Genomic DNA, 25790 nt, shown 5'->3' with positions numbered 1-25790 from the left:
TAAGACTATTATGAACTGGGATTGGTTGATATTCATGTGATGAATATAGGGCATAGGTTTGCCACCAAGGTTTATAAATATTTGTGGGATACAAATATTGGACATGATCCGCTCTCAAGGATCACTGCATAGAGTTAGTGCAACTGATCATAAGTAATCCTTGAGTAAAGGCGAGTATTATTGTGTCCTTTGACCTGAGATGCATATTGGATCTGGTTTTTCATCAAGTCTGATAACTTGACTCTCTTCTTTGTTTTTCGGTAACACGATGACGTAAAAGAAAGAGCTCAGATATCATACGAGATGTCAACAAGGATGTATGCAGTCAAGATGGGATTTGTTCCTCTTATGTGTTGAGAGTTTAGATGTCTAAGGCCTGTTAAGTTAAATCATTGAGAGAATGATCACTCTGTGTCTCTTCGATTTAACAGGACATCTAGTAACAAAGGGATATAATGATAAGACTTACCTATATCATATCAAGTATGGACTTGAAGGGGATGATGTTATTGAATGGCACTTAGTCAAACACACTAGTGGTGGTGACCTGTTGTTAGGCGGTATTCACCATTAGCATTAACTTCTTATGAGTCACGTGCAAGTGGGAGATTGTTGGAATACCGTATGCCCGAGACACATAATTAGGTTAATGTGGCTAGCCGTGTTTGATCCAAGTCGGGTCATACCCAATAACGAGTTAGACACACACCAATTATATATTTGTTAAGATAAGATCTATAAAACAAATACTGAACACGACACATTCAGAAAATCGGGTTTCTGAATATTTACTTGAAAGTGTTAGATAAATTAATTGGTTAATTTATTTATTCAAATAATTATTATTGGAATGATTATTTAACTATGTATTCTTTTATAAAATGGTTTATAAAAGATGGGGTGTTTATATATTTTATAAAGTATAAAATAAAAAAATAAAAAAAAAATAAAAAAAAAATATAAATATATTGGGGCCGGTTTTGGGTGGGCCCCACACCCCATGTCTTGATCAATAATATTGTCATGAAAAGGTTGAGTGTTGACTAAAACAAATACCAAACACCATGTTATGCATGATGGTGTATAATGATGAAAAGGAAAAGAAAAGATCAAGATATATACACTTTCAAGTAAACAAAAAAATAACAACTCTTCCTTTCTTTCTTTCTTTCTTGTTTACGGCCAAAAGAAAAAGGAAGGGCTCGGGTCTCGGGTTTTTCGTGTTCAAGCTTCCTAGCATAGCTCGGTGTGTGTTGGAGGCTCGGGGTATATTCCGTTTGAGGGTTTTCCTTTGAAAGTCTAGCATTCACATCATCATCTTCTTCAACCATCTACTAAACTCTTAAAGGGTTAAGAATGTAAGTGTTTACAAGCTTGATAGTTTAGCTTTTCCGTATCATTTGATCCTTGCTTCGGGTTTCTAGTAAATAGATTATTGGTAATCTTATAACATGAATAAACTAGGTTATTCATGAACATATACATATATAAACACATGGATACATATGTTTAGTTTGTAAATATCACGCTTCCGCCTTAATTGTGACTAGTTAAATGGTTAACTAAGCTTGTTAATTTCATAGAAACCCCAACATATATAATACATAAAAACATTCCTAATTCATTCCCTGCCCTATATTTATATATATATCATATAATTACACTAAAAATATCATTTTTTCTTTCTCATTTTCATTTAAATAATACTTTTTTTATACTTTTATCATTACCTTTTCTCTCTCATTCACTCACAACCACCTTAAAAATATTTAAAAATTATAGAGATCAACAGTGTGTTTCTCCAAATTTAACCATGAACAGTAACATTTTCTCTCTCCTCCTCTCACAACCACTTTTTACCATCTCTAAAAAATAGATAACTCTCTCACATAATTTGGAGAACCCACCGGGAATGCTCTAAGTTATGGGCAAATTAAGACACCTCTTTTTTAAGTAATTTACAACTTATAATACATAATGCACACATTATATAGCATGTAAGATAAGGGCAAACTTGTCCATTAAAAAATATGTCTATAAATAGTTATAACATTAATCCCTCAACTTTACTCAACAATTGTAAATTTAAAAAATAGTTACAACTTTGGACCTTCATCTTTATCAATGTATTTCTTTTAAATTTAATTGTTAACCAACTTCCCACCAACGATTTTCCAGTGGCCGTAAATTTTTCATATGTTAATATTTTTTTAAGAAAATTACACCATAAAAATGAGCATTTTATTGTCTTTAATTTGGGTATGGTATTGCTATAGTTTATTCCAATTAAAATTAGGATGTTACGTGTGGGTGTTCACAATTCGGTTTTAACAGCTTCTAAGTTAAGCAATAAGTCAAACCATCGGTTCATATTTTTTCATTGAAAAGTGAAACTGAATCGTTGAAAATTCAAACTGAATCGTTACTAATGGTTTGGTTTCACGCATTGAGCTTCAATAATAAGTTTACCGACCGGCTCGGTTTTATATGGCCAATCTTTAGTATAAAGCATAAACCAAACAATTTGCTATGGTTTGAACATTCTGAAACCAACTGACCAAAGTGATGATTGGTTTAAACGTTTTTAAGGTTTCAAACGAACCTTGAACATCCGTAATTTTTACATGATTACTGGAATTTTCGTTCCCCGTCGCATCGCACGACCATCCGTCTATACTATATATAATGTAGCACTCATGGGCAAATTAAAACATTAGGTGCTTAAGTAATTTACAATATTAAAAGCTTTATGTACACCCTCGGGGCAAAATTGTCCACTACAAAATATGTTCTACATAAATTCAATTTGTTAGAAAATAGTTACAAATTTGGCTCTTAAACTTTACTCACCATTTGTAAATTTAAGAAATTATTACAACTTTTACCCCTCATCTTTACTCATGTATTTGCCAGGTTTATATATTTTCTTATTTTTCTTCTATATCTCTAAATATATTACGTTTAAGGAAAAACAGAGCTTACTGATGCATCGTACTTTTTTTGTCTATGTTTTCATATAAAATTTATTCAGTACCGAGGTATGGTTTATATAATGTACAAGTCACTAAGAGCATTCTCAGCCCATTCCCTATATTTTTGTGAGAGTGGTTTGTAAATTATATGGTATGGTTATGAGTAGTTGTGAGTAGAGGAGAGAGAAAATGTTATATGGGAAAGTTAAATTTGAGGATTCACTGTTCATGCTGTATAATTTTTTAATATTTTCTAAAAATGGTTGTGAGTGGAAGAAAGAGAAAAGATAATGATAAAGATATAAAAATTATTATTTAATTAAACAAGAGAGAGAAAAACACAGTGATTTTTATTGTAATTATATGATATATATGGATATATGGTAGGGAATAGGTTGAGAATGCTCTAAAGCATTAATTACAATTCAAATATGTAACTATAAATCAATAAATTGTTTAAACACATAAATATGCATTATGTTCTGTTTTAGTTTATAAATTCTGAAAGTACAAATTCAGTCCTCCATTCATACAACTCACATTACGAAAACAAAGCAATAAAATCAACTTAAATTAATGTTGTACGAATTTGTAACGGCTTCACAAAAAGTATGAAGGCCAAAGTTAAACCGTGGGCATAACTGTTAGCAACGGGTTTTCATCGAAAACCGAAAACGACCGGCCAAAAGTTACTGAAAAAAATCAACCGTGAAATCAAGCCATTGACCAACTTGAACGGTTTTATGGTATTAAATCAAATAACGAACATCCATAAACTTATTACATGATTACCAAGGTATGTCTTTCCTGCTGTATCGCGCGGGCACCCGCCTAGTCAAATGAAATATAGCAAATTAGCAATAGGACAATAATTTGAGGTTCCATGAGATGATGAAAGCTTACTAAAAACATAATAATATTATTATAATTTCTTTAACTGCATTTACTTGAGGATATATAACTTAGAGCTTTCTCAAAGTCAATTTTTAACGCCTGCAAACGAAATTGGAGACTTATAATTACACTATTTAATTAGAAAATACTAACTTCTTTTTTTTACTGTGGAACATGAGTGAGGGTTCAAGTGTCCAGGGATCAGGGGGTCCCACCCCCAACGCACACACACACAAAAGTCCAAGATTTACCGCGGCACAAGTTGATGAGTTGAGCTAGAACACAACACAAATCTCAATATCGTATTACACACATGAATCCGAACACCGTATGAGTTTTTATGGGTTGACATGAGCATAGCTTGTTTTATTTTATTTGTTTACATATTAATACTCTATAATTACAATTATACAACAAAAGAATACACACTATATATGAAACTATATGAAGCAATTTTGTTTAACTATAAAACTTGATGCTCAATCTCTATTTTATCTTTTAAATTTTAAGCATAGTACACCCAATGGGTTTAAGTTAAGGCAACAACTATATTTTCAAAAGAAAGTATACAATTTAAACGAGTTAACTCGAGAGTCCGACAAGTCGGCCCAAACACGACTCCTTCAACTAAATGTGTTTGTAGGGTTTGGCATGTGCCTGCTTAAACTAAACCCAAACCGCGAAGTTTGCCATTTGGATGCGTGCCATGTTTTTTAATATAGTGTCAGAAATTTACCCCTTGAACTTTAGGCATTTCCTTCTTTTACATGTTTGTTCTTAGGTTCACCCGTGTCCTTATTTAGTCATCCTTTTATATGTTGGTGGGATTGATTTATTAAGTTTTATTTTTTTCTAATTAGTCTTTTGTTGAAAATTACATAATATCAAAAGTATGGTTGAAAATTTAGAAGATAATTTAATTAAAAAGCTAATTACCTGTCACGATGCAATAATGTGCAATCAATCTAATGAGGGGCACCCCAATTATTATGTCCCACGTTCTATTTTACACTTTAACATCCATGCCCCACTTTTCATTTTTCTGGGCATATCCAAGTTATTTTATAAATAATAATAAAACTATATAAATGAAAGTAAATGTTACTATATTATAATTATTAACCAAAAGAAGAAGTTAGCCTAAATAATAACTTGAAAAACTAAACATTACAAATGTCACTAGCACGTTAGTAAAAACTAATATTGATGGCATCCTGTGTAAACTAATATACATGTGTAAAGTCAGAATCCTAGATGATAATATGGATAGCATCCTGAAGAAGCGATGCCACTGTGGAGCTCGTGGTTGCACCTGTTACTCTTCAACTAATCAGCCGGTAAAATGTAATTTGTAAAGTATTGACGAAAAAACTTATGCTTTAGAAGAGCTTGTGTCAGTAGACGAGCCGAAGCTAGTAAAAGGCCAATCTCATTTAATGTCGCCATGTCGGTACGCTTTTAAACATTAGAGCCAAAATTCACGTATGCCATTTGGGAGTCCCATGAATATTGAGTACGGCCCTATAATATGTCTATAGTATCTAATTATTAAAGTTTAATGACACCATGCATCCTCATTTTAACAAGACTAAATTTGTAATAATAAGCTGCTGAGACTGATTATGAATGAATCCAGATTTTATTAACCAAGTGCTTAAATTGTACACATGAGTCTTGAGAAATAGGCACGTCACTGATAAATAATGCCTTATCTTTGATCTTCTGATCTGATGTGCTACTGCCTAGTATCCGACCTTCTAATCTCTTGTCTCTTGGCCTACACCAAGTACCGGCCACATATCATTGATTTTGGACCATCAAAACACATGAAATGTCTCTTATAAATAATCCAATTATATATAAACTATTGGCCACCACAGTATCAAATTGCATAATAGTAAAAAGCAATCTTTCACTACTACCTAACCTGGAGTACGCGGAGTTTTTTTTCTAAGAAGGGTGTAGTTACAAAAATTATTTACAAGAAAAGTATATTTTCAAAACTATTTATAAAAATAGGTGTTTATTGAAAAATTCAATCTCTCCCTTTTAACCTAATTGGATAAACACATAACTCAATAATAACTGAATAATATGTAGTTTCAAAACTATTTACTAAAACGTGTGCATATACATGCTAAAAGCTTCTTGTAGGTTTCAGAACACAAAAGGCTTAGATGTCTCTTAGGAAGTAGGAATCGTGACAAGATCACGTTCAAATTGAACTTTTTCAATTGTACTATTTAAAGTTCCATCGGATAATTTACTAAGAAAACAAGAATGAATATGCCGCTATGTTGTGAAAACGACGTACCAAAAAAATAGACAAAATAATTTCCTTTTGTAAGTGAGAAACCATTACAATGATTCATTGAAACTCTTTGTGTAAGAGTGTGATGTTATAATTATCTACGGTTACTCAGTTACACTAGGCGGAAAATCCATCACCAGAAACTTCCTTCACCAAGAACTCGGTTATCGTTAATGTAACATTAATAGAATTTTTTGCCAAAAATGTCAACTTTAAAAGTTGAGGACCATGGATGGACAAATCGTCAAAGGGCATTTTGTGACGGTTCGTACTAGGGCTGGAAATGGTATTCCAGCCTCGTGAATCAGACAGAATGTCTAATCCAAAGGGTGATTAAGCAATGAAGTTTTGGACACATCGAACACTATGGGGCTAGACCTCCTTGATCAATATTTAAACTTTCTTGGCTGTAAATTGGACTCTTGTGCATCCCAATCCATCCACTCTAAATCATGTTTATACCTACTTACAATCTTAAAGCCTTGCTCTTGAAGTTCTAGTTTTGCTTCATCGTTAAGAAACTTGTGTGGTTATTTTATATAGTTGAAGACAAGATATGGTCATGTTCGAGATGTTAAGACAGTTATGAATTTTTTAGGTTGATTGGTTTGTCAAATGAAGCTTGGATGTTGGTACTAATGATAGATAAACCTTGAAAAAATGAAACCAAACGGTTGTGTTGGTGGCGACATAAGTGAAAAAAGAGTTTAATGGAAAGTCATAAGAACTATTGCTTATTTTATCTTTTAGTAAGGGTTTGTGTTAACTGATCGTGTGTATGTTATAGAACCCTAGATACCTCTTTCTTTCCATGAAAGCTCTATTGTTACAATTATTGCTTGTTCGTTGGCCTGGAATCGTGAAAATGTTTTTTTTTGCTCGGTGGTGATCAGTGGTATAACATTTGAGGGGATCCATGAACTTGTACTCGGTGAGGATTTTCACTAGGAAAGTACGATTTTGGGATTCATCTCATGGAGTGTTGATTGACATGGGTTGGGAAAACATGGGACAGTGAGAACTAGGCATAGATGACTGCTTGACTTGCATGGGATACATGGAGGTGAAACGTTTTTAGGATCGGTGTCCAAAGAATTTTAGTTATGCTTCTGAGAATGTGTATGGAGTTGATGCATTGTGACTCAGTGAAGATAGTGAATACTCTTGAGTTCAAGATTCAGGTGCGCTTCATTTATTGTTACCCGCTTCAATAAAGCATTGAAGAATTTGTTAATTGATGACTTTGGAAGGTACAATTTTGTGTGCAGATGGAAGAAATGAACCAACTTTCGAGTAGTAAAGTATGTCTTCCTGAATCGGGTAGAGCTAAGTGGATTCATTTCGTAACTATTAATCTTGGAGCCACGGGGATGTCACTTGGACGTATTTGGATGTTTAAACCAGGGTCAAGGGTTTGGTAACAGTGATAGAATCAAGTATGTTACATGTACTCTTTTCAAAACGTATTTGGGTTTTGAAGACTAACATTCTGAATGGTAAAATTTCTCCTAGGTACTTGGTGAACTTGGACATGGGTTTTGTTTCCCTCAAGATGACTTTGGGACCAGTAGTGCGAGTAAGTGGGAGCTAGTTGAGATTGAGGATTGGTCTTTTGTGGGTTTTGCCATGGCTGGGTCAATGATACTAGGAGGATTAGATTGAAGCCTTAGCTTGTTCATTGGAGTTACTAGATACATGGTCTTGTTTAAGATGACTATTGTAGATCGTTCTTAACCTTCAAGTGAGAGATTGCTTGGATTTATGAATACTTTGGACTCAAATTGGTGTATTAAACCTGGTTTTGTCTTTCTATGTATACCATGCTATGTAATTGTAATATTTGGTTACGGGCTAATAAGAAAAAACCCTAGCTGCGGTCTGTGGATGTAGAACGGGACCGAAACACGTAAAACTCTTGTGTCGTGTTTATTGTTTATATTTTTGTTTCAATGTCTTATAATCATTGTGCGTTTGTGTTATTGTCACAACCCGACCAATGAAGGCGGAGGCGCGACATGATTGCCCATTGCACAACGACACTATAAAGTTACAATATTTAAACAACTCATTTAAATCCATATCATCATAAATAACACACCAATTGTTCATACAAAATGCCAAATAGATAAATAAACAAATAACTTGTTCTTTCATTTTCTAATATCCTAAAGCCAAGATGATAAGTTTCTTCAAGTAATCCAATCAAGCTAACATCTAACCTGTAACATTGCATAAAATAGAGTTTGTCAACACAAAGGTTGGTGAGCAATTTTCATAGTTTTGGACAATAAGTATATAGTATGAAATCCACAACTAGTATATGAAAACAATAAATAATAGCAACAATTTAGATAATAAAACCGTCAATAAGAATACATTGACGACAATAATGAAATCGTCAATAATAATACATTGACGACACCTTTCTATATGGGGATACCATATATACTCGGAATTAACGTATGATCATACTTTGATGAGGCTACCCGCCTTAGCATTCATGAGGCTACCCGCCTTAGCGTTCAAGAATTTGCACATAATCATGTAAAGCATATAACACCAAATCGAGCATTTATTTAAGTAAACATATACAATAAGTATTGTGGTTTAAGACTCAAGTATAAATCATTTGAATTTGAATAAGTATGCAATGCCACCCCCAAAACGAAAGATGGAAAACGGGGGATGAAAAAGTATTCACATTAACAAGTAACTTGAAAGATAGTGTCGTGAATAATCGGAGAGATCGGTTTAACGAGCAAGACCTATATTAAATGGGTCTTGTGTTAGTAGGTAGTCTTGGAAGGGTTTAAAATAAAATACATGACAAATAAAGTAAATAAATAAAGTTTGGGATTTAAAATGTAAATATTTGAGAAATTAAAGAAACGAGTTTTGTAAAATAAGTTACTCGAAACCGGGTCTCGGTATTCTATTCATTAGTTTTTTTTTTCTTTTTTTACTCAACCTATGTTTAAGTAATAATGTGGGTTAAAATGCAATATTGCAAAACCCTTGGTTATAAGAATACCGAAACAAGGTTTAAACGAGTGTTCGGGTTTGTCGGTTCGACACTTGATAATTGACCAAGCTCAAAGTTAACTTCCCAAAATAATAAATGTTATGAGATAACTCAATAAAATCAAAATAGATTTAACCAAGTATGTAGTTCTATTGTGAAGAACCTTAACGTTCGTTAAGCGAGTATACGACTTTATCGTTCCGAACTTGTTATAAGATCAAGTTTGTTACTGACATGCCAAGTATGTTTAGAAATTAACTAAAATTGATTTAAAATATAATCTTGAAGAAAAATATGAGTTTTGGTGGTTAAAAACACACTTGTATGTCTTAAGCGAGTGAACTCGGTTTAGTTCGGTTTTTGGTTCGGTCCTTGACTCAGAATAAGACCGAGGATGGTTACCACATACCCATTTTACCATGGAACTTGTAAAATAACTTATAAATAATAATACTCAAGTTTTACATTTAAAAAGTTAACAATAAAGCTTTTAAACGAAAGTTCGGTTTTTGGTTCGGTTCTCAACTCGGGATGAAACCGAGGCTAGTCATCACATACCCAAGACCATGGAACTTGACAAATATGAACAATAAACTAAAATATGCAGAAGTTAAGCAAGTATAACAAGTTATATGGTTAGATTTGTTAAATATATAACACGGACTACAAAGTCCTCCATGTAACCTTGCCTTACTAGCCCGACATTTCAACCGGCCGAGACCGGAGAAATGAAAGACCGAAGGTAAACAATGAGTGTATATTATATATATGTTGTATATGTTGTAACATCAAGCTTTAAGTATCGAGAAGTTAATTAAAATGAAAGATTAACTTAGTTTGACCTTGAGAGTCAAATTATGAAGAACAACCTCAGAATTCAAGAATTTGAGAGAGAAATGAGGAAATGAGGAAATGAGCAAGCACAAATGAAGAAGATGGGTGTGTATATATAGGGTAAGTTGAATGGGTCTTTCATAAAGGGTGTTGCATGAAAATGGGTTGGTTATAGACCCAAGAAAGCACAAACTACAAATGGGTCCTTCAAGTCTCCATTTTGGTAGTTTTTGTCCCTTGAGTTCGTTTTGAGCGTTTTCGGGGCATTTTAAGAACCGAAAAGGGTGTTTTTTTTAGATCCGACAACTATAAAACAAATATGTAACATAAAATTCATCATTTTGAAAATATCAAAAGGTTCGGGATACAAAACGGGTCGGTTTTATATTAAGAATACAAGTATAAAATAACCCGAAATTGACAAATGTCACAGTTATCGCTTCTGCATTGCTGCCTAACAAATGGCATATTGGAATGAAGATTTTTTCTTTTTTTTTTCTAATGTTATTTGTTTGATAGCAGTTGTGCTTCTCTCTTAAGGTCATAACACTTACCAACCTAGAATTATGATGATCTTCTCTTTTAATGGCATACACCTTGGATTCGAAACTAGAACTCTAGAGAAAAGCTTTATGGCAAAATCCCTTAGTCAATTGGATAAACCTTTGATGTCATATAACATATTGGGTTGAAGTTGATACACATCAAAGTTGTGTCTGTAAAAAGAAATATATGTGCGGACCATAATATCATTATTATCCTTTAGAGATTAGACCCTACTAATTCTTTTTTTGGCTTTTGTGTAATTCCATCACTTTTTTGTACAAATATCCCTTGTTAGTCGTATGTATCTCTTATCTATTCCCTAACTTATAATTATGAAAGTGTGCACATAATAGTAGGTTTTAAAAACATAGATGACGGAAGCACCGATCCATCATGTTTAGGTTTTCTCCTTTCATCCAATCTCTCTCTTTTTCATCTCCTACGACCCAACGCTTTGTTTTTAGTAGAATTGGTTTTGCTATTCAAAAGGGGGTTGCGGCGCAACTTGTTGCCTGTTTGCCTGCCACTTTTTGTAATCGTTTTGATTTTAATGAGTAATTACATTCCTCTCTTTCTATAACTCGTTTTTTAATGTTCTTACATTAGAACGTCCATTCTCCTCCACTCCTTCACATCGTCTCCTGATACATGCCCATGTTGTGATCTTCATGTCCACGTAGACATTCAACCACGTTCACTCCCATGACCTTCATACACATTTCACATTCCATGTTTCAAGTTATAATTAATTAATTGTAGTATCCATGTTCCCATTTCTCATTCATGTTAGTTTGTTTTGGAGCCCATAAAAGGCATTTCAATTATGATATTAAGCAAAAAATTATGAATTAAAATGTCTGTCTCTTTATCTTGTTTCTTTGAGTCTAACCCGCTCAAAGGATCATATCTTGAGAGACCGCCGATCTCGAATACGACTTCTATCATCTCCTCTCTCCTCCTTGTTGTCAACTCTCTTTTTAGACTTGCCAAAAACTGGCCTATTGTGGATAATGTTATTTAGCTTCGGTTTCTTAAATTGGTCGTATTAACTAACCAAAACCTTTTTTGCGTGATGTATTTCTGACCGTGTTAAAAATTGCCGGCCTTAAAGCGTGACCATATTCGTTGCTGGCCTAAAATCAAAAACTCGATCAACGAATCCCACTTGCTTTGTTTTAATCAAATATATATTATCTTACTATTTTAATAAATAAGTACTTACTATATGTCACTTGTCATCCTCTTATCAACTCTCATAAGTTTTAATCAATTTTCATAAAATGGTACCTTTTCGGGGTTAACCCGCCCCACCTTGGTCCATCAGTATCATTCAATCTTTCTTTTCATTCAACCACCAAAACAAATGTCAAACCCTAATTCCCCTGCACGCACCATCCGCCGTTCATCGCCATCGCCATCGCCATCGCCATCGCCATCGCCACATACTATACCGCCATCGCCACATACTATACCGCCATCGCCACCTCCGTCTCCCACTTTCAGTTGTTTAATCCATGTATGTTCTCCGCTCCCATCGCCACCTGCGATATCGCCGTCTCCAACCGTCATCGCCACCTCCGTCGCGTCCGTCATCACCACCGCCGTCTCCTACCGTCATCGCCACCTCCGTCGCGTCCGTCATCACCACCGCCGTCTCCTACCGTCATCGCCACCGCCGTCTCCTACTATATTGCCGTCACGTTTGAGTTTGGAATTGGAGTCTCGATTAGAATGGTTATGGGATATTATTTCTTCATCTACTTCCAGCCTCTAGTGTTGAGGTATTCGTAATCGTAATCGTTGTTATAATAATAATAATAATAATAATAATAATAATTATTATTATTATTATTATTATTATTATTATTATTATTATTATTATTATTAGAGTTTAGTGTGATTTTCAGTGCTTATTATTATTAGGCTGTGAATGAGAATCGGATTTGGACGGATATTAGGCTGTAAACGATTTTGGGAGTATTGCATTTGAACATCAAGATCATAGTTATGTTGAATCAACACGTCATTACCGAGCCCCAGAAGTTATTATGGGTTAGTGTCGTCTACCCTATTATCCTATAGCGTCAACAAATAATTACATTTTTGTTATTTGAGTTTCGTGCTGTGATTAAATTTGTGATTCTCACATTCTGGATCCTTGATATTATTGCAAAGTTTCAGTTTTGTCTTGGAAAAGTGTGTTTGTTTTTTATAATATTTTTTAAAATTTAAATTTAAAATGTGACTTCATTTTTTGCAGCTCTAGATGTCTGGATTATTGTCGGCAGTCTTCATTGCATTGCAGCCATCGTGATAAGGAGTTATAACACAGTTTCACAGTGACTTATGAATTCAAATACACTTTGAACAACTTTTATCATGTTTTGATTCACTCGACCCATTCGATCAACACTAGAATCTGGAACCTTAAGCTACTCATCAGGTGGTGTATTGTTCTTTATAGATTTCTTTCTAAATTGCGGTTATTTGCCATATTTCTTCTTTGTTGCAATTGCAATCGGTAATTACCAGTAAAGAATTCAAGGATGTGTAGTACCTTTTTTTAAAACTAATAATATGTCGTAGGGGCATGCATTGTTCGGTTTGGTTTGGTTTAATTCATTTTTGAGTCTTAACCATAACCAAAACCAAAACTTTTGGTTAATCAGTTTTTGGCATTGGGTCGGTTTAGTTTTGGTTAATAACAGAATTTTTGTTTTGGTCTAAAAAGTCAACTTGGTCTTGAAATTAAACTAGGTCTAAATATTAGCATGGAATAAGAGTTCTCATTACCAGGTATGAAACTTTAGTTCATTGGCTTTCGGTTATTTCGGTTAAAATAAAACAAATTGTTTTTGGTTAATGAGGGAAATACATCTTAAAGCTAATTTTTTGTTATGTTTGGTGTTCATGTTAATTATATGATGGGTGTTAATATATATTTTAAACTTGTAATTTTCAGCCCGGTTCAGTTAATTTGGTTAACTGAGGGTAAAAAATATCGTAACCAATTTTCGGTTAATCGGTTTCCAGTTTATTGGTTTTCGGTTATTTCGGTTTCGTCGGTTTTCCTTGACCAGTAAAAGTCAAAGAATCAATGCACTTATTTCAATGTAAAAGAGACTGTCCAGTGCATGAAAGGGTTCTTTATTTATCTTTTTTTTTAGTTTTGTTTATAAAGTTAACTATTTTTTTCCTTTGTTGTTTTTGCTGAAAGTAAAACCCATATAATTTAGCATTGTCTTTATTTAATGTAATATGTAGCTTTATTTATTATTTTTGTATTTATTTAGTTATGACTTTATTTTGTTTATATTAATTTATAATTCTATTTTATTTATATTTATTTATAAATAAATAAATTAACCTCTTTGCAATTAGGGTGAGGATTTGTTTCAAACACATAACAACCTGGAACATCTTGCCATGATGGAGAGAGTTTTAGGGCCGCTTCCTCAACATATGATTATGAGAACCGATTAAGGTATTCTGAAACTTTTATATATTATATCTAGATGTGGCATTGTCGACCTGTTTACTCATAAACGGGTCAACCTGGGTTATCTATTATATCTAGATGTGGCATTTTCTTTTTACATAAATGATCCTTTATGTTTAGATGTTATCACACTTTTCATCCTTTGATGTCACTAATCTCTGCATATTTGTAGTGCTTATTATTATTATTAGGCTATGAGACTACTGTCAATGAGAATCGGATTTGGATGGATATTCGGACGAACATTCGGATTGGGGGTGGGGATAATGAGTACGATTGCCGGCACGTTTGGATTTGGAATTGGAGTCTCGATTGGGATGGTGATGGGATATTATTTCTTCATCTACTTCCAGTCTACTCGTGTTGAGGTAATCATAATCATTGTTGTTGTTATTATTATTATTATTATTATTATTATCATCGTTGTTGTTGTTGTTATCGTTGTTGAGCTATACGTCGCCTTGTCAGGAGTTACAAGCAGGTTTGGGCTCAAGATTCTGATTCTTGATAAACAAGGTAATCTGACAAATATAACCACAAACGTAGTGTGCAAGGAAATTTTTCTTATTTGTAGACTACTTGCGTAATGTTTGTTTTGTAATTCCTGTAATTTTAATGAAAGTTGTAATTGTATTAATAATATATGATAATTGTGTTATTGATTATATTTTGTTTAATGTTTAAATATTGTTATTTTCATTAATTTCCCGTGTAATACACGGGTCTCAAACTAGTAGTGTATAAAGAAAATATAATGTTTACTAAAACATGTAAATAATCTACCTGGCGTTGACTATCTAAACATCATTTTGTAAAATAAAATAATACTTCCATATATGTCAGAGTACATGTGAGGCATTAAATTATATCACTACAGCAATGAGATACAGAAGCTGATTATTCGCATATCAAATTTTATATTAAAATATCAACATATCATCATTTAAAAATTAAAACTAACAAAAAGACATGAAACACGAATTTATTTCGCCTCTCGGTTTTATATTTGCATGTATGATTTTTCTGTTATATTTCTTCCATACACATAAAACTATGTGAAAGTTTAATGTGACATTTATTTTCCGTCTGCGGATCCAGAACTACATTTTATTCGTGTTTCATTGATTCAACTTTTAATTAATTCCATAGATATTGTTCAAGAACGAAATAGCTAATCAATGATATCGGTAACAAGTAACAACTTGTGCTACATAGGCTTGTGTACATTGGTCTATTCTGCCGACATATCTTGATCACCACTCACATTAGTAAGTGATCCACACATTATGTATCAACCACGAGCAATGATTGATCTTGCAATTCACAACATCGAAGGCCTTGTTCAAGTTATCCGACTTTCATGTTTGGATCATACCTCTCTTTATAAGAATGTAAACGAGTTTGTTTTGTTGAAACTTTAGTATTGGTATGCTACACGCATACACAAAGAAAAAGTTGATGCACGAAATAAGTTCACATGTTTCATGGTTTCGTTTCAATGTATAGTGCACCGAAGAGATGTTTGACAATGCTACACAAATATGATGCGCAACATATATTTCATGGTTCTTGTCAATTTTAATAGATATTATTATGCTGATATCTAATATAAACTGAGTTGTATAGTTATAGTTATAAAAGTGTAATATTTTTTTAAGGATTTAGTTCTACACGTTTATTTTGATCAAGAAGTCTTTCTTGAAAATGAAATTAGGAAAAGTTGAGTGTTTGGTCAGCATACGTTACATAACAGAAGCCAATGCGTTTCCAGCCAAAAAAATAAAGGGGGTTACCAAATTGACACTAAATTATTAAATAATTACATTTTATATCTGAGGGCATGAATAATAAATATCTAAAATAAAAGTCAGGAATATTTTCATATCTAACATATTATATTACAGAATGTTATAGGTGTCATTTCATATCTCCCTGTGTTCACCTTTAAACTGAACAGATTAGACTGTGAACAAGCTTAGCTAAGCTAAGCTTGGGCTCATCTCGGCTCAGACTAAATTAAACAAGTCAACTCTGTTCGACTCCCTTATCCTAATAAACTGAATTATTAACTGAGTAAACCTTTGGCTTGTAAAAGCTCGAGTCAGCTCGTTTCATATTTTTAAATATTTTATCACACACGCCTACGTACACACACATATATTAACAAAAAAAGTACGCAGGGCAATACCAATTATAGAAAACTATTAGAATGATAAGATGAGTGCAAACCTTTCCGTTACACCGGTAGATAGAGATACTTCCAAAGAGACCACAATTCTCAACCTTTTCATGAACAAAACAAAATTGCTAAATTGATAAACTACAAAATTTATAATTTATATATATATTAAAACGTCATAATTTTTATTTATTAAAATTTGTGTTTTAATTTAAACAAGTGAACCAACGAACGAGCTTGCCTTGGGTTAGGCTCAACTCGTCTAAAAACGAGTCAGGTAATCTACAAACGATCCACTTTCAAGCAAGTTATATCAACGAGGTTTAAGTCGTGAGCTTTTCGAACAGCCCTAACTGAGTAAAACTAAAGTTAGACAACCAAAAATGCACTTTATGAGATTCTCAAGGTACTAGTTTTGTAGATCTGTCAAGAATCTTTCAATATCCCATTACCATCCATCCTCTTCACTCCATCCACTAAAAGCACATCTCTTCCACAACGTTGGTTGATTGATATTTATATAAATATATAAATATCAATATATATTAAATAAACCCATCTCTCAAAAACCCATTTCTTTTTGCTGCGTATAACATTCCCTACCATTTGACCTTTGTGTTCTTCATCTCTGCAACCAAATCACAACTATTTGACTTTTATCAAATCAACAAATTCAACTCAAGTTTCATCCCAAGATTGTTAATTTATCAAGGTATGTTTATCTTTTGTTACTCTTAATCGGGTCGGGTCTAATAATCCGACAATTTGAACACAAATTGTTCTTGAAATTGATTTTTTCAAGAAACCCAAATCAGCTTTGAATAATTAAGCAGTTTTGACTACATGGGCCTTCAAAAAATCGGATCTTTTTGGGGTTTTATGTCGATATTATCAAAACCCACTTGTCAAAATTGATGATTTCAACATACCCAACTCGATTTGAAGCTAAAAGAACAATCTTTATTAAATGGGGTTAAGAAATTTAAGATCTTTTTAGTAATTTGAGGTCATTTGTGTCAGATCTTGTGTGTAAAGTTGAAAGCTTTTAGGGTTTTGTTTATTTGGGTGTTTGAGATTGAATCAGATTTGAAAAGGGTATAAAAATTTGGCATTTGATTGGTTTTTTATAATTAGGAGGTGAAGAAAAGATCAAGATCAGATCCAGAGGGTAAAAGGGGTAATTATGAATTTTACTGGAACCCAACAAAAATGCAAGGCTTGTGGGAAGACAGTTTATCCAGTTGAGCTTTTGTCTGCTGATGGAATTGATTATCACAAATCTTGCTTCAAATGTAGTCATTGCAAAGGCACCCTTAAGGTATGATATGATGTTATATATAATTTCACTTATTATATAGAAGGTATTAAGGTTAGTTTTTTATTAAGTACATGATAATTAGTTTCTGAATTGATGGATCTAACATCATTCTAGTTTAAATTTCTTGCAATGTGGCTGTTCATATGTTATTTGATATGCATGGATCATGAAATGGACAAAACTGTATATTATTATTATTATTTTTATTTTTATTTTTATTTTTTCAAGAATGAATGGCTGATCATTATAGTTGACTTTTCATTGCAAGCAATCTTTGTTCTAGACTTCTTGTGGAGATGTCAAAAGCCACTATAATATTTCAAGATTTTACAATTTTATACAAATTATTGAGTGCAAAATGCTCATCAAATTGTTGCTTAAAATTACTGATTTTTGCAAAGTGGTGTATTTTTGTAAGAATTATGGTTTGAAGAGTCAACTCTGATAGTTTTCTATGGTGCAAAATGCAAATCAAGTAAATAACATTACAAATTCATAGTTTTTTACGTGTTTGAGATGCGAAATGTCCATATTAAACCTCAACTCAATCAGCAAAAGGGTAATTTAAATTAACTTGCAGCTGAGCAATTACTCATCAATGGAAGGAGTGCTCTACTGCAAGCCTCACTTTGAGCAACTCTTCAAGGAGAGTGGCAACTTCAACAAGAACTTCACGTCACGTATACTTTTAATTTTTTCAAAATTTTCTATTTTCTTGGGGGGGGGGTTGTCATTTTTAGGTTGAATCTTTTAACAAGTTTGTCGTTTTTTACAGCTGCGAAGGCTGCTGATAAGTTATCTCCAATGCTGGTAAATATTCGCCTTTTTTTAACCGAACGGTATTGGATATTTTAGAAGAGTTTTTGAAGTCTGTTTTATGTGTTTAGACAAAGTCGCCTAGCAAAGCTGCTGGCATGTTTTCTGGAACCCAAGAAAAATGTGCTACTTGTGGCAAAACAGCTTATCCTCTGGAGAAGGTACATTACTGATCTTACATAACATATTCATATGATTTAAATGGGTTGTCCAAAAAGCTCGTGGCTCGCTCAAAATTGACTCGTTGGTAAACGAGCCGAACCAAGCTTGCTTGCTTTGTAAATGAGCTGAGCCCGAGCCAAAGCAAGCTCGGCTCGTTGCCTTGTTTAAACCAAAACCTGAGTTATATACATAGGGGAGGGTTTTGTGCAAAAGACATTTTTTGGCAAGAACATGAAGAACAAAATAAATCATTCATTTTTTTAATTGTAAAAATATTTAGATTACAAGAAAATGATTGAAAATGCAATGTTTATTCATCTATTCTAGCAATTTAAAATGTATATAAACAAAATCCAGTAATTTATTACACAAGTGTAAATCATGTGTAGGAATGTGAAAATCATGTGTAGGTGTGTACATTTACATATTTAACAATAAAAAAAGTGTATGAATAAATTTGTTTAATGCATTTTTTTTATGTGCATATAGATATTTGTGTGTAAGATATAAAGGTTTTAAAAAATATTGTATGAACCATTGATGGTAAAAGTTAACAATTTGGGTTTGTACCTTTTGTTCTCGAAATAATTTAGTCTTATGTAACGAACCTAAACATTTATAATAAACGGGGTGGCTTGATGGGCCATGAACTGATCTCGAGCCTAAACATTTCAGCACATTAAGATAAATGAGCCAAGCTTGAGCCCACCCTGGCTCAGCCCAGCTCGACTTGGCTCGTTTACAATCTTAGCTCATATAAACTAGAATTAGAAAATGGGTGGGTTGAATATCGGGTCAAACTTAAACGGTAATCATTGGACCTAATAGTATGTGGAATTGAATTCAGGTGACAGTGGAGAACCAAGCATACCACAAGTCATGTTTCAAGTGCTCCCATGGCGGGTGTTCTTTATCTCCATCAAACTATGCAGCTTTGGAGGGAATCTTGTACTGCAAGCATCACTTCTCGCAGCTCTTCAAGGAGAAGGGCAGCTACAATCATCTCATCAAGTCTGCATCCATCAAACGCACTGCAGCAGCAGCCGCCACAACAGCAACACCAGAAACCGCCTCTATTCCAGAATAATTACCTCGTTCAGAGCAAAGTTTTTGGCTTGTTGTTTGGTTTTGCTTGTGTTTGTTTTTAATGTTTGTTGTTCCCATACCAGGGAAAGGATTAAGCTTTGAAACCTACCAACTTTCTTTTGTGTGATTGGTTCACTGGGTGCCTGCCATATTAATTAAAAACTTATTTCTGTTTTTCTTGAACGATTTTCTTGAATTTGAGTCAAAAGTTGACTTTTTTTTTGTGATTAATTCTACAACTCTTTACTGATAGAATAAATTTCCAAACTACAAAACGTTACAAAAATGAACTGTATATGAAATCTGAACATGATAGTAACGGGTTATTTGGCACTACGCTTTTTAACTTCACTGTAAAGAATAACACCTATAACGGTGAACGTGTAACCAGCCATCCCCATCACAGAAACTGGATTTTTAAATATTAATATCGACACGACAACTGCTACTGCCCCTTTTGCGTTTCCTAGAACCTGAAGCAATCCACCAATTATTACTCAAAGCTTTTGGTATGAAAAATTAAGTGTTATGTTAAACGTACCCCCTTTTGTTTTTACTGAATGCACCTCGCCCTTACTAACAAACCAAACATTCAGAGAGACTGTTCAAGCGTGAGCCATGAAGTTTTTTATTCAATAAACAAACGAACATGAAGAAGTTTACGAACAAACATGAACAGATGCCTTGTTCTTTCATTTATGTTCAGGGATGTTCATTTATATATTCATTTAAATTCAGGCCCGTTATAAAATTAAAATATCACTCATTACACTTTGGTCAAGTTTTATTAATCTTTTAGACCCATGAGATTGATTTTCAGTTTACCTCTAATTGGTGTCGCTTAGTTACGTTCGCTCATCTATTTTAGCCATGTTCGTTCGTTTACGCTCTTGAACTGTTCGTTCAGTCATGTTCAGCTGGTATTCTTTTGGTTTGTTCACAAGCCTACTTTTGCAGAGAGAGGGGGGGGGGGGGGGGTGAGTTCAGCTTATAGGAGGTACGCTTAGCCTCACCCAAAACTAATACAAAACAATGTGGTACCTGAAGTGTAAGTGCACTAGTATGTTTTGTGACCAAAAAGTTAGTTAAATTCACAAAATAAGCAAGTGAAGAGTTCAAAATCAACAGCCAAACAATCCCAAAATCCTGTCTAGCGAGCGCGATTGTTATGCCAACAACATTTTGTTCCATGTACGTTGTTGCGGGCAGTAGAAGAATAACCGCAAAGGGAGCCATGTACAGAAGGAGATTCATGGAGTTCAACTTCTCCCTTCAAATCAATGAACACTTGCTCATTAGTAACTAACAAGCAACAACCTTAACCTTAATGAAAAAAAATTTATGGTACTAAATTGTTTCATGAAAAGTTGTTTACCCTTCAGAGGAAAGTAGTATTCCTTGTACCACTGTTTTAAGGGCTCTAGCGGCAGTAGCACCAACACACATTATGAATCCGAAAAGATGAAAACTTGGCTCACCCTAATTAGTACAAGTTGGTTAGATTCAAGAAACTAATATAAGATTTATGGGAGTATTTGCAGGATTCTTTAAAGGGTATTACAGATCGTGTTCACGGGTTGACACGAACATGATCGGTTTAATCTAATTCTTCTATGTTTTTGCATATTAATACTTTAAAGTTACTAGTTTGCAACCAAGAATAAAAATGTATATAACACAATCAATTACATTTCAGGTGTATCTTATATCAAGTTTTCTTCCAAGTTTTAAACTTTGGCATAAACCACATGAACCTGAACACGACACGTGCCTTTTCGGTTGACACGGGCACAACCCGAACCTGGAATTTGTTTTTTTGCATATTAATGCTTTAAAACTCTGAATTTCCAAATAGTTTAAGATACCATAAAAATACATTTTAAAAAATAAATTGTGGGGCTGACATGAATGCAACCCGTTTACCTAAACATGTTCACGATTCGACTCGAAACTGATCTGAACAGGTTTAAACTAAACCCAAACGTGTGAAATTCATGTTAAGTTCATGTCATAGACTCGTATCAGAAACTGACACCCCTGCCTAAAATGGCAACAATATGCAATAATAAAACAACATAACTAAAAATAACAGAAAAGAAAGCATACCCCGCTGGCAATAACAACACCGGCAACAACCGGAACAAGGGTGACATAAGTAAGCCAACTCTCCATTTTAAACGTCATAGCATACGCAAAAACTGCAGTAAAAAACGGCGTTGTAGCCCCAACCGCTTGATTAAACGACACAGGCAAATACCTTAGCGACACATTCCCACTCACAACCGACACACAAAAGATCAAACTCAAAGCCGAAATCTTAACCAGCTGAACACGCGAGCGAATGGTTTGCACAGGCACCATCTTCATCCATGCAATGGCAATGTAGCTCAACAAAGCGCACGAGGACATGTGACACATTGTGAGGAAAATGGGGTACTTGAATCCGTAATTGGTTAACAAGTATTTGTTGAGCAATAAGACGCCAATGTTGGATGAGTACCATGCAGATACGAGGCCGAATGTGAAAAGTTTGTTGGCTGAAGGGGTTTTGATGGCTGACATGACGATGAAATTGGTTAAGGTTGTTATGAAGGTTGTGAGAGGACATTGGGGAAGAGAGAGACAAGGTGATATGAGAAGAATTGTGAGAATGAGATTCAGAGAGATGTAGAGAGTGGTGGCTCGTGTTTTGTGGGTGATTAATGATGATTTTGTTGATACAATACAAGGATGTGAATAAGGAAAGGTAATTAAGTTTGTTTTATTTAGAACTAGTCTTATGAAAATTGTTAAAGTGTTTGATTGCAATAAGTTGTAAACTTCTTTAAATTTATGTTGTAAGAATACAATTATTTGTATTTCATCCTTGATAGGGGTGTGTCTCGGTTAAAACTGAGCCGACGAAAATCGAACCATAAATTTTTAGAAATTCAAAACCGAAGATTGGACCCAAATGGGGCGAGTCGGTCTCGGGTCTATCGTGTTGGGTTGGAACTGAATATGGCCAGCTTGGGTTAAAATGTGTCTTATTTTGGTTTTTACCAAGACCAGACCAACCCCGAATTCACCTGCAAATTTAAGAGCAAGAAACAAACTTGAACTTGGTTCCGTAATACATGATTTGAATCGAGTAGTGCTTGACCGTGGGTTATATTTTTAAAAGAACTAGCATGATGCCCGCGCGATGCAGCGGTGTACACGCAAACGCAGCCGGTGTTAGTACGTTTATAACCTCGCAACGTAACCTGACGGTGGTATGCATTTAACGTGGCATCGGGTGTGTAACCGGTGCCAGTAAGCACGCCACATAACGGTTATACGCGAGCAATCCGATATGTAAAAACAATGTCATCCGCGTAAATGTTGTTTTAGCGCACGCAACCGGTGGCGACAATCAAGAAGCAAAGATGAAACGTATAGTAGTTTCAAATAAACTACTTTATAACCCAATCCATTTTGACGAACATGTTCCAACTCGAAAACGTTTTAACCCGGAGTCTGTTTTGACATGACTCATTTCGATCTAAACCCATCCCGACATGAACTAAATTAACCCTTTTTTTGTATTAACTTGTTCCAACCCTAACTTGCTTCGACATCATTAGCCAAACCCGCCCGACCTATTGCCGGTAATAACTGGTAATCACGTAACATGCTAGTTTTTTTAAAGTTTAATAAACTATAGCAATACTATACTCAAATTAAAGATAATAAAATACTCGTTTTTATGGTGTATTTTTTTAGAAAAAATATTAACATGTGAAAAAGTATGGCCATTAAAAAGTCGTTGGGGTGGTGGTTTAGAATGAAGGGAAAATACGTAACTATTTAATAAATTAACAAAATTTAATTGAAGTTAAAGGACCATAATTGTAAATTATTTTTAATTGTGTAAAGACTATATTATTCCTACATGCATTATTACTTATATAATATGCAACAAGGACCATAAGTGATACCTCTTAAAATTTAAAAGGTTCCTCACTCCTATATTATATATAGTATAGATATAGATAATATTGTATGAAGTAATAAAATCTTGTTAAAAGCTTTTTAAATAAAAGTCTTTAAACATTAAGTAAAAATAAATATATTGTTGCATCATGCAAGTAGATAAATTTACCACACATGGTAGTTTTAATAATGAGTTGTCATTAATATAGCTCACATTTCACATGTTGTAACATGAAATTTGGATGAAACTAAACAAATAATAAAGAAGAGCACAAGAAAACTCAAAGATCCATTAACATTCAATGTAAAAAGCAAAAATGTTCCATAACAAATGGTCAACACAACTACTACAAGAACAGATAAATTACCAGCAGCAACAATCTCCATATTCTTCTTCAATATAACTGTCCACACAGATAGGTTTAAACAGTCAGCAAAAGTTTAACTGAACAATTAAAATGACAAAAAAATAAATTCTAAAAGAATAAATAAAGTAAATCCTCAGCTACAAACATCATTTTACAATGACATGGAAAAATATAAGATAACATATATAAGATCACCATCCGACTCCAAAACAGAAACAATATAACTTCATTTATGTAACTATGATCACAATACCGATAAAATGTTCAAGAAAATCATAAGTTGAACAACGAAAGCATATCTAAATATCTTCAAAACTACAAATCATGTTACAAAAACAGAATGAAACTCAAAAATTTCAATCCAGACCCACCCTGCAGATTCATATACTCCTAAGGGGGTGTTTGCGATTGCTTATTTTCACCAGCTTATATAAACTTTTTGAAAAGTAATAAGGTATTTGGGATTGCTTATATTGTGAGAGGAAAAGTTCCATAAGTTACGCTTGTGTAACTTAACTTAATGAAAAGTTATAAGGAGGCAAAATAAGGAATCCCAAACACCCCCTAAATCAAAAGCAGTTTCTTATATGGTCTATGTAGTCAGTCTCCGTGGTATCTCGGTTATTGGTCCTCATGTGAAATATCGGCCAGAATATCGGTACCGATAATATCACTGAGATTGACTGATATTTGACCGATATTGCCCCTATTTCACCGATATTCCGGAAATCTGTGTTTTAAGTCTTAATTTTCAACTTTTAGTGTTTAATGTTGGTATTTTGAGTCTTAATCAGTTCCTAATTGTTACAATTGTTAGTGTTGCAAAAGGTTAATTTGTTAATAGTAGGAGAATATACTGAATTGTTAGTGTTAAAGTGCTATATATATATATATATAAACTCTACATGATATTAAAATTACCGATATCTCAAACATCAGTCCCTGACCGATATCATATATCTTTTCACATTAACTGCTTAGTATATGGTCAGTTATAAGCCACTAATTACTACAAAAAGCTGTTTGATCAATATTTTCAAATGAAATATTATGCATTTAACTGTATAAATGAGATCAACAGTACACATAAAATATCAAGTTAGCAGTCCTAAAAAATGCAGCTAATATCATTACAAACACAAAAAAAACAAAGGCAGCATAAGCACAATTAAATAAACAGATAAAGATAATACCTTAAATGTTGCTTGGGTACATGAAGACTCTAACCCTAGACCCCTGCAAAACACAAAACCAATACCATCACAAAACAAAACCTTACCCAAAATTGATTAAACGTGTGAGTTGAGTATATATAGAATAATATACCATGGATTTAGGTGGAAGATTGGACTTGAACTTAGCTCTGACAATACCAGTGTTACCATGAGGCCTGGTGACTTTCCCCCAAATGCACCGGTAATGCGAGCCGTTCTTCTTCACTTTGGCCTTGTAGACGTAGGCCATGCGTTTCCCTTGGTACCATGCCACCTCCTCCTTGGTGTTGACTCCTTCGATCTGAACCAACGATGTGTTTGGATACTGGTTTGACTTCGACCTCTTGTACCCCAGAATGGTTCCTCTCGTGTACACTCTGAAATTCAAAAGTCAGTTGGATAAAGGTTTGATGTGATTTGGGGATTGTAATAATAATAATAATAATAATAATAATAATTATTATTATTATTATTATTATTATTATTATTATTATTATATACCTGACGCGTTCTCCTTGACGGCCATTCACCATTTTGCTTTGCTTGGTAACGGACCGCCGGCGCTGATGAAGATGAAGAAATGATAAAACCCTAGACCGTTTTGGTTTATAGCTG

The 25790-nt window shown here is 33.8% G+C and overlaps 4 protein-coding genes across 4 annotated transcripts in view; 2 read left to right on the top strand and 2 right to left on the bottom strand.

Moving 5' to 3' along the window:
• Positions 1-25790, top strand: part of LOC143530850 (uncharacterized) — a 207031-nt gene that overhangs the window by 133927 nt on the left and 47314 nt on the right. The gene's annotated exons all lie outside the window — the stretch shown is intronic.
• Positions 17380-19814, top strand: LOC143530844 (LIM domain-containing protein WLIM2b-like). The gene is made up of 5 exons (XM_077026275.1): positions 17380-17575; positions 18156-18255; positions 18351-18385; positions 18463-18552; positions 19401-19814. Exons 1-5 carry the CDS (start codon positions 17441-17443, stop codon positions 19638-19640), a joined length of 600 nt encoding a protein of 199 aa, XP_076882390.1. The 5' UTR covers positions 17380-17440; the 3' UTR covers positions 19641-19814.
• On the bottom strand, positions 19888-22201 carry LOC143530843 (putative sugar phosphate/phosphate translocator At3g11320). The gene is made up of 4 exons (XM_077026274.1): positions 21746-22201; positions 21015-21118; positions 20681-20909; positions 19888-20112 (listed from the first exon to the last, which is right to left on the bottom strand). The coding sequence occupies exons 1-4, from the start codon at positions 22199-22201 to the stop codon at positions 19963-19965; spliced, it is 939 nt and encodes a 312-aa protein (XP_076882389.1). The 3' UTR covers positions 19888-19962.
• Positions 23897-25751, bottom strand: LOC143530845 (large ribosomal subunit protein eL33w-like). Its single transcript, XM_077026276.1, has 4 exons — positions 25677-25751; positions 25288-25552; positions 25155-25197; positions 23897-23997 (listed from the first exon to the last, which is right to left on the bottom strand). The coding sequence occupies exons 1-3, from the start codon at positions 25706-25708 to the stop codon at positions 25156-25158; spliced, it is 339 nt and encodes a 112-aa protein (XP_076882391.1). The 5' UTR covers positions 25709-25751; the 3' UTR covers positions 23897-23997; position 25155.

The sequence above is a fragment of the Bidens hawaiensis genome, unplaced genomic scaffold (genome assembly GCF_021521415.1).
Source record: "Bidens hawaiensis isolate Kalapana, Puna unplaced genomic scaffold, B.hawaiensis_p1.1 tig00009039_1, whole genome shotgun sequence".
Lineage (NCBI taxonomy): Eukaryota > Viridiplantae > Streptophyta > Magnoliopsida > Asterales > Asteraceae > Bidens > Bidens hawaiensis.
The sequence above is the reverse complement of the archived record's forward strand: the minus strand, read 5'-3'. Positions and strand labels throughout refer to the sequence as shown.

What these genes read in the sequence shown, in the direction of transcription:
- LOC143530843 (XM_077026274.1), bottom strand. Translation starts at nt 22,201, where the DNA reads ATGTCAGCCATCAAAACCCCTTCAGCCAACAAACTTTTCACATTCGGC. An exon ending in ATACTACTTTCCTCTGAAGG is followed by an intron (nt 20,910 to 21,014) that starts GTAAACAACTTT and finishes ATTGATTTGAAG; the next exon opens with GGAGAAGTTGAACTCCATGA. An exon ending in CTAGTGCACTTACACTTCAG is followed by an intron (nt 20,113 to 20,680) that starts GTACCACATTGT and finishes GGATTGCTTCAG; the next exon opens with GTTCTAGGAAACGCAAAAGG.
- LOC143530845 (XM_077026276.1), bottom strand. Translation starts at nt 25,708, where the DNA reads ATGGTGAATGGCCGTCAAGGAGAACGCGTCAG. An exon ending in CGTCAAGGAGAACGCGTCAG is followed by an intron (nt 25,553 to 25,676) that starts GTATATAATAAT and finishes TTTGAATTTCAG; the next exon opens with AGTGTACACGAGAGGAACCA. An exon ending in ATCTTCCACCTAAATCCATG is followed by an intron (nt 25,198 to 25,287) that starts GTATATTATTCT and finishes TGTGTTTTGCAG; the next exon opens with GGGTCTAGGGTTAGAGTCTT.
- LOC143530844 (XM_077026275.1), top strand. Translation starts at nt 17,441, where the DNA reads ATGAATTTTACTGGAACCCAACAAAAATGCAAGGCTTGTGGGAAGACA. An exon ending in ATTGCAAAGGCACCCTTAAG is followed by an intron (nt 17,576 to 18,155) that starts GTATGATATGAT and finishes ATTAACTTGCAG; the next exon opens with CTGAGCAATTACTCATCAAT. An exon ending in CAACAAGAACTTCACGTCAC is followed by an intron (nt 18,256 to 18,350) that starts GTATACTTTTAA and finishes CGTTTTTTACAG; the next exon opens with CTGCGAAGGCTGCTGATAAG.